This window comes from Haemaphysalis longicornis, unplaced genomic scaffold (genome assembly GCF_048455015.1).
Source record: "Haemaphysalis longicornis isolate Haplotype H1 unplaced genomic scaffold, Haemaphysalis longicornis Haplotype H1 scaffold_7, whole genome shotgun sequence".
NCBI classification, from domain to species: domain Eukaryota; kingdom Metazoa; phylum Arthropoda; class Arachnida; order Ixodida; family Ixodidae; genus Haemaphysalis; species Haemaphysalis longicornis.
The window spans coordinates 34,902,072-34,911,423 of NW_027526422.1; the positions used below are offsets into that span (position 1 = coordinate 34,902,072).

The following is a 9,352-nucleotide window of genomic DNA, read 5'->3' on the forward strand; positions in this document are numbered from 1 at the left end:
TCATATCGCAAATGTAACTTGAGTCTATTAAACCGCATATATGATGTATTTTTAAATTGCCACAGTAGGCCTCAGGCTCCGATGCCAAACATTGTGGACGTGTGGTGGAAGAGCAACGCTGGTCACGTGGGGCTCCAAGGGGCCGCTGGAAGGACAGGAGAAAGGGTTTCGTGCTATGGCCAACTCTGTAAATACGTGCTGTAAATACACATTCTCCTTTACGTTTTCCGCATCGCTGTTATACAATGTAAAGAGTGCCACGGGTAGAACGTCATTTCACCTGCCCCTAAGCGAAACCACCTCAAGAGACGTACAGAAGGCGGAAGGGGGCGAGGATTTTGCAAGGTGAACACCCGCGGCGTCGGCAGCGATATCGCACAGGTTGCGCTCACCAAGTCCTTCTTGAAGCTAAATGAGCGCCCGGAGACCGGCATCAGGGAAACTGATGGGGGGGGGACCTGCCCGAGGTTCACGAGACGGGGTGACCGAAGGTGGCCGGGATCGAATGCGAACGGGGCTTTGATAATTATGATGATGTTTTTTAGTGAATGGCATGAACCTATTCAGGGGATCGGCCAGTCATCAGTGGCTGATAAAAATCTTGAGGCATTCTTTTTCTTCTGGGCGCCATGGCGTTTCGCACACGCAGCATTGCTTGAGGCGGTTCATCAGAGATCTCGAGTTTTAACTTACCGTGTGTTCCTTATCACTGTGTGTACCGTAAGTATCAGGCAGTTTTAGCATATCGTTACCGTGTTTACGTTACCGTGTTTACGTTACCGTTTACCGTGTTTGCGGGAGTAGACTGCACAGCGCGAGAGTTACCGCGAACGGTAACTTACCGGCACAGGCTTCACCGTCGCCAGCGCTTCCGGTAACACGGGAAACGGTAACGTAAACACGGTAACGATATGCTAAAACTGCCTATCATGAGCTGACTGCGCATGGGCGCGCAAACACGGCGAGGAGGGCCACCCCTCACCGAAACGAATGCGCAGTCACGGCGAGGGTGGGGACCGCCCATCATCGGAACTAAGCCACCCTACCGGAACGAATGCGCACGTGCCCGGTCGGTTCCCGGTACGTACGGTACACATGGTATGCTAAAGCTCGTTACCGTACCTCTTCTGTAGTACCGGGACCCGACTGCGCATGCGCGCGCGGGCACGGCGAAGCGGGCACCCCTCACCAGAATGGAACCGTGGGCACGGCGAGGCGGGCCGCCCGTCAACCGGACCTAAGCCCCCTACCGGAACGAACGCGCACATGCTTAGTGGGGTCCCGGTACTGCGGAAACGGTAAGGTAGCACGTTAAGCAGCAACTGTCTTCTGTAAACAGCCAGCGAATAACGACCGAAAAAAAGTTGTCGGTGCCTATTATTTCACAAGGAATTAAAGAAGCAACGGTGCAAGAAACTAATGTATATAGTTTGGGATTGAATTTAGTTACTTTTGTGGTGGCGGTAAAAACAAAGATAAACGCAATTTTCACCCACTGCCGAGGCCCCGGTTTTAGGAATTTGAACTGTGGCCAGATAGTATTTTTTGTCCCATCACTTTTCCTTTTCATGTCTCTGGCAGAAGTGCGTGCTTCTTACACGAAGACTTGCGTATGGAAACGGGCGTAATTTTGTGCACTGCAACGCGCACGGCCTTCTGTGCCCTGGTCTCTGATGAAATTGGCATATAAAGGAATAGAATGCCCCACATCTGCAGTAAAGTCTGCTCCTGCACACCGTATTCGATGTCGCCGTAAGGACCCGCGTATATCTCTCCCTACGGCATGCCAAGGAAAGAGGCACACTTTACATCGCTTCGCAACGCGTCTGGGGCAAATGTTCCCACCGGGGTCCAGGCGCCGAGCGCGTCCCGCGCGCCCCCTCACACAACCGCCACTGACCCGCATACCCCCACGCCATCTTCCGGGCGACGAGGCCCCCTTGTCCATGAGGCTCGCGGACGAGGAGGGTGTAAAGAGAGATGTCCCGGCGAGGGGCGCTCAGGCGGTGCGTGCATGATCTTGAACAAGGAAAGATAGCGGGGATCTTGGAAATATCCCCTTTTACACGCACAGAAACTGATTGTGGCTGTACCAGATGTGAGTGCAGGTTTTAGGGAATTGAGTTCGCTGAAAAAAATCCTCAATGCCTTAACCCCATGCTCTACTAACCAAGCAGGAATCATTCAATGGCGCCACGTACGAGCAAACTTATTGCAACCCAACCATTCTCCACACTGGCTCTTTTGTACAATACCCCGAGACTGTCACTTGTGTCCTTTTCCTAATACTACGTGTGGGCATGGCCACATACGCCATCTTTTACCGCAATCCTTATTGTTCCCCTGAGCAGAGGGAGGGCCTTGTCTGTGGCAGGGCCGCAGCCAAGGCCCAGTGGTAACTGGACTGAAGCGAACACATCGGCGAAAGGCTTCAACCAAACACATCTCTGCCCAAACGTCGATCAAGGAAACGGGGAAAAAAATATTTCAGGCACTCAAGTCTGCTTACGTGCGTTGAATGCAAAAGGCTGGTGATACTTATCAGCGACTCTTTGCTACTACATTGTGGTGCTGGTATGGTGGCCCATAAGCTGGCGCATACCCACTCAGGGGAAATGGCCAAGAAGATTTCTTTCCATTAAAAAGAACCAGATTAGGCAGAACAGTACAGCCGAAGAAGGATTTAGTACGTATATTGAAGAGAAAAATGGAAATAAAGTAAGAACCAGAAAGCAATATAAAGTCAGCCTGGCAGGAATCATCTTGGCACGGCACACGATCCGTCTCCGAAATGAAGGATGGATGGCGTGACAAACATCCCCATAGCGGTGGCCTAGCTTCGCGCCCCAAAACGACAAAAGCACTGGCAGAGTTAATGGCAGTCCAAGACGTCGCAAGGGTGCTTCCAGCAACCTTCTTCGATGATTGGAGAATAGGCGGAAAAAAAAGGAAGAAATGTTCATCCGATTGAATTTTGTGGCAGAAGTGGCTCAAGGGTGAGGTGTTCAGATCGGTCGATTAAGTGGAGGCACACTACAACGAAACGAGGTCAGCGAAACTTCGCAGGAGCGAGTTTTGTAGAGGCTTCTTTTCCAGCGGAACCTGAGATGTTCGAGTTCAGGAGAAGTGTGTAGCCCGTGATCAGACACGTCTTGGGCCAACAGCTAGGTATTGGCAACAACGGGATAACAACATGCAAGCGAACGGGGGAAGCACCTCTACAATCGGCAAGGCCAATGCCGTTTTTACTAACTTATCAGCAGCTTCATCGAGGGATAACCCGCAGTGGCCAGGCAGCCACACAAGCCTAATTGTTTGCTCCTTTCCGCTTTTTTTTATTCGCCTTATGGCGGGAATTATTTGAGCAAGCAGGCTGGCACACGCAACAATTTTTTTGTAATCACAGCTCTGCGCATCTGGTTTGCACCTGTTCCACTCATTTGCATTCACTTTTAGGTGTCATGCGGAACGCACTATTATATACAACTTTCACGTTTCCATTCTGTAGTGTTGTGAAGCGCGCACATTGGTTCCTCAAATCTTCCAATGCCTGTCCAGTCCCCCCCCAAATGGGTACGTGTCCAGAAAAAACAAACGACAACTAATTCTGCGCTGTGTTGCAACCCCCTCAGTGCTCGAGGGATACCGAGTATTGCAGAGGCAGCAACTCATACTGGCGCAGGAAAGCCGTATCGAGTTGCGACAGAAAGCTGATAAATGAAGAAGAGCCAGTCTTGGGATCTTCACAGGGGTGACATGTTGTTACGTTTTTGTTTGTAAGTTGTATCTATGTTTTATGATGCTAAAGGCAGACATTAAATAAAAGCTGTGTCTTAGTAGAAGAGTCTAGTCTAGTGCCGTCAGACGGTACTATAAGCATTCCATTATATCGACGTCCACCGGCGTTCCGTAAAAAAATGTTCCTCGTCTGGCACTACCATACCTAACGTAAAGTAAGGTAATATAACCTTAACGTAACGAACACAAGGCAATAATTTAAAACACCAAAAACTAACCTAATCCATACAAATTATAATTGGATTTAAAGGTGAAAAAAAAAAAAACAGGCAAAAAGCCAGCCGCAAGACGCCATCCTCGTCATGGAGGCGCTATGACGGAACCACTGCGCCGCAGTGGCCGCAGCGACAGCCGGTTGGGCTATGCCAGCCTGGTCCTAAATATTCGAATGTCGTCGGACGGCACACCATAGCCACGCCGCCACGCCTGCAGCTCTGAGCTAGAGCGCCTTCGGGCGGCACTCCAGACACTAGGGTAAAGAAAACAGCGGAGGTAGCGCAGTGGTAGCTCACTGGGCTCCAACTGTGTAAAATTGGATTCACATTCCACGCGAAGAATGGGATGATTGTTTACTGTTAACAGCGGCGCGGCTGTTTCGTTTAATTAAAAACGAAGGTTTGCCGCCCGAATAGTGCACTCACGGCTTCCGCCTTAAAAGCGACAAGGTCACATCCATTAGTTCATTTCGCAATGAGGCGAATTGAATGAGCGTTACAAGGTCAAAATATTAACGAAACAGCAAGCTATCGGGCCAATTCTCCCAGGTCTCAAAGCCCCTTGATACACATAACACGTCGAGACAGGCAGAGAAACGTGCATTGCCGGCGTTTATTTTTGAGATCTTAAACAGGCCAGTTTTTTCCCGAAGTCAAGGACCCTGACACCTCAGTGAAGCCCGCGGTTTTATTACTATGCACTATCTAGACATAATTCAAGCCATCTGAATTGGTAGTACTACGTCTACGTCTACTACGTCTAGTCCGAAACGTCCTATAGGAATACTGGATGACATGAGATTGTGCCGAGCAATGAAGTCTCTGGAATTTATAATAGGAGTAATAATCATATATATAATTATTTATACACTGGGAAACGATTGTTTTTTTCCCTTTCGATAGTGGAGGCATAGCGGTTCCGCATATTGAATAAAGACACCACCACTGCAGGGCAGTTCTAAAGTGATCTAGAGACGATTACCATTCGCTGATAATGAAAACGCCACAAAATTGCGTGTCGAAACGGAGTTGGAAGAAAATTGTCATTGAAATGTTGCGACGCCTCATCCACTGCGAGCTAGCCACGAGGAGCCCGCACACCGTCAGGAGAGGCGGCACTTACGCTCCGGGTTGAGCTGCGTTCCCTTGACACACCGGAAGGCTTCTGAGAAGGCCTGCACGTGCCGCAGTTCAGCCGAGCAAGGGTCCACATCGTCGGGTTCGGAAAGCTGTCCCGTGCACCGCATAAAGCACCAGGTGGAAAAAAAGATCTGCCTGGACGAAAACTCTGGGAACTCTGCTAGTCGCCGCTGGTCTTCCCGTTCGGCCGCAGAAAACGCGTCGAAGAGAACGAGCAGCGCAGCAAGTTCTTCCGCCACATCGTGGCGTGGCGGCTCGGCCTGGCCGGCCACATCTGCCGCGATGCACGCAAGGAAGGCTGCCAGGGAAAGCTGGCGGGAGTGCGGTGCCTTGTCGTCGCTGTCGTTCTTGAAGCGCGCCAGCACAATGCGGGCCGAGGCGCGGGAGACGTGGCTGCCCAGGCCCCCGTACTTGACCGCCGCCGTGGCCGCCTTGTCGTAAAAGGGGTACGCGAGAGCCATGGGTACCAGAGCGATGTCCGTCACCTCGGGGGTAATCTCAAAAATGCGAGAGTGCAACAGCGTCCCTGGACTGAGGAAGCGCTTGGGAGTGCGTTCGGCCAGCTCGAACGTCCGGAGAGCTGCGAGCCAGTTGTCGACGAACACGTCGCCGAAATCACTCAGCCCCGGCAGCGGCGTCTGCTCAATTCCCGGGTTGGTTCGCGAGTAGTCTAGAACGGAGAACACGCGCTCGACTGAGCTCCAGCCATCGAGACCGGCTGCTTCGGCCGATTCCCCTCTTATCTTCTTACTGAGCGCCTCCCTCACCCCAAGCACCACCTTCTTGACGTCGCCCCGGACGCTGTCCGTGAAGGCGTAGGCGTTGTACGAAGCGAACACCACGTCTCCGAGTGCCATGTAAAGCGTCATGATGCAGATGTGTCGCCGGCCGTACGTTTCGTCGGCGCGCTTCACCGCACTGGGATTCACCAAGTCCACGCGGGCGAAGTGGGCGGCAAATCGGACCGCGTGCCACGACACAAGCAGGTGCGCGTCTCCCTCGCCCTGTGCCCTCCAGAAGTCCGCGAACGCCTCGACGTATGCAGGACTTGTGGTCTCGAATTGCACCTCTTTTCCGGTACGGAGGAAGCGAGCGATGCTGGCGTTCCATTCGGCTGGGTTCCGATGGAGAACTGCCGGTCCCAGATGCGCGTGCCCTCGCATGAAAGATGCCCTTGTTAGGTTGGTTAACGTAGCGTTCTCGAGAACCTCGATGTCGCCGTACGATACCTTCGGTCCGCTGCTACCATTATCGAAAGCATCCCGCAGACGCTTGAAGTGCTCCAGCCGCTCTAACGGCCGCAGATTCTCACTGTGAAGGAAATAAAACATGGGCGCAGTCGTGAAAGACACGATGGTGCGCTTGCGGCCGATCGTCTTGATGTCAATGTCGAGGATGCTGGCCCAGCCCAGGCGCAGCGCCAAAGCGGCGAGCGTGTGGACGACGTCGGGGTTGGCGGGCCTCGAGGGCCACAGGACTCCGGCCTCGGCCAGGGCCTCCCTCACCAGCGGCGTGTCGTCGCGCCCCGTCTCGTAGAGCTTGTCGCAGCTGCGGTAGAAGGCGGCCACCTGCTGCACCGCGCTCTGGCCCACCCGCGGAATTTCGACGGCCCTGGTCAGCCGGGCCATGGATTCCAGAGCGTTGCGGTAGAACTGTTCGCGCACAGAGTAGTGGTGCTCCGTGCGCCAGCCGTCGCAAACGAAGCGGCCGAAGCTGTCGCACGGCGCCACCGACTCGTTGATGGAACTCCGCAGTAGTTGCGCGAACGCCTGGCAGTTCAGCGTGGTGCAGTAAGTTATGCCGTTCGATGACGTCAGGTAACTCAGCAGAGCAGCAAGTACCGCAGGCAGGCCAACAAGCGCCACAAGTAATAGCACCCAACGATTTCTTGACACCGCTTCTTTGGTGTTCTCTAGGGTAATGTTATCCATCTGCGATAGATTGTAGAAAAAGTCTTTAGCGAACGCAAAGAAAAATCAAGTGGACTTGGGGCGAAGTCCACTTTGCAGCGTTTACGTCGGAATGTGCCCCATTGCGCCTCACTGTTTGAGGGCAAATGTATTCGAGACTTGCCGCAGCAGATACAACTAACAGATCGTCAATACACTTCGTTTATAACCTTAAAGGGGCCATGAACACAAAATGCAAGTTTGGTTCATTCAAAAGATTGCTTATTAGAATAATGTGGCACCACGTTTAACGAAAGTTTCGCTTAAATAAGCTATATAATTAGGAAAAAAGGAAATGGCCTTGCGACCCACTAGCTGATTTCCCGCAACAGAACGTGTCATACCAACCAGCTCTGCGATTGGCAGAGGCCGGCAAAAGCGGACGCAAATTTTGCAGAGCTTATAAGCTTGCCGAACGAGCTACTTGCGCTTAAATTTATCAGTAAGAATGGTGGGACAAACAGTGGAAGTTACGAAAGTACACAGAAACATAGAAGTGCCGATGCGTATATACTGCTGTTGGTACTGCGCGCCCTATGCTTTGTTTAGATGCACAGCACTGCGGGGCTTTGGGGTTGTCTCGACGACACTGGCCGATTGGCGCAAGCGACGGCGTCTTATGTGACCGTATGTTTGTCGAGCGAGCAGCATGTTTCACGAAACGATTATTTTCTCCATGAACAAAAACAAGCCATGTACAAAAATAGGGTCACAAACAAATTCGGCTTGCCGCGGTGTGGTGGCGTCATCTAGGTTTACTAACAGTAAGCAAGTCTCCGCTCCACATCAAGTTTAGCTGGAAGTAGCTTAAATTGATTAGTTTCGCAGTGAATGAAGCATCGCTTGGTTCCGGACAAGCGCTGGGGTGACTATAGAACACGAAATCTTTCGAATAAAACAAACTTGTATTTTGTCTTCATGGTCCTTTAAGCAATTACCCTGCTAACTACGGTAGAACTCCGCAACAGTAAACTATTTGTGATTACTTTCTACCCCAAGAGAGCTGCAGAAGTCAGGCCTGCTGGGAACTTGAGCAAATTCTTGGCGCACAACGCGATGTACGGGCACGGTTACAGAGGGGGAGACCTACCTACGTACATCAGTACGTGTCTATGCTGTAGCTCCTACACTTCTTTTAGTAGGTAGGTGTGCTCAATTCTGCCCTCAGCGAATGCTCGGCTGGCGTTTTGATCGAAGTGACTCGTGGGCCCAAGATGACAAAGATTAGTGCTTCTACAAAACGCATGCGCACACTGCGCTAGTCTCATAAATCATTTGCTTGGTAGTCTCATAAATCATTTGCATGGTAACAGCAAGGCGACGAAAAATCGTCTGCTCCGAGAAGCCGCGCCTCGTAGCTCCGCCGTGCTTGCATGGCGTCACATCCGGGTGTTCGCTTTTGGCCACTCAGGTCTTGCTCAAAACGGACACTTTTGAAACGGACACAAAATGTACAAAAGACTAGAATAGCGCCCCAGTTCACACATCTTCGCCCCACCTTCCGCTCTTACGTGATTTTACTTCCCGCTTTAACCACGCACCACGTCCATACTGCGCAGTATGGCCCGCATGCTACGAAAGTGCTGGGCAGGCGCACTATTCCAGCGACATCAAAACTTTTCTCTGCACAGTCATGGTTGAGTGCGAGCTCGCAGGAGCCACGCGATATAGACTTCAGCCAAGAAGGCACACGTTGGCGCAACATTGCCGACACGGTTGGTCTGAGGTCCAGAGTATAGCAATAAGAGTACAGAATATAACAACGCGGCTCATATGCAAGCACATCTTCTGTCTACATAAAACCAATTTGTATTCTCTAGCTAATAACTACCAAGGACAAAACGCCATTTAAGCCCCTGAGAACCGCAGGTATACGTTACCTGCATAGACGGTGGGCGGGAAGTGTGGGCAGAATTGGCAGCGAGAATACCATCGCTGCCGCCAGCGATGTCGCTCCAAGTACCGCCGACGGGAAGACGCTGCCCAGGGTGCGGGAACACGTCACAGTTCGCCGATTTCTTCTTGGAGATGGGGGTGAGTCCGGAGGTGGCCATCATAGGCGACAGATCCGAAGCGTGGGTGACAGGGCGACTGAAGGCAGCGGGTGGTGGTGGTGCCAGACGATATGGCCAGCGGGTGGTGGGAGAACCGAATTCCGAACGTGTGCGGGGCGTTCAGAGAAACCTTCTTCTTCTTCTTCTTCTTCTTCTCTGCGCAGGGTTTCAAGGTTTCAAGCATCCTGCATTTTCT

At 52.0% G+C, this 9,352-nt stretch overlaps 1 protein-coding gene across 1 annotated transcript; it reads right to left on the reverse strand.

Moving 5' to 3' along the window:
- Nucleotides 1-5,116: 5,116 nt before the first annotated feature.
- On the reverse strand, nt 5,117-7,084 carry LOC144146248 (uncharacterized). The gene has a single exon (XM_077678212.1). The coding sequence runs from the start codon at nt 7,082-7,084 to the stop codon at nt 5,117-5,119; it is 1,968 nt and encodes a 655-aa protein (XP_077534338.1).
- Nucleotides 7,085-9,352: the final 2,268 nt, after the last annotated feature.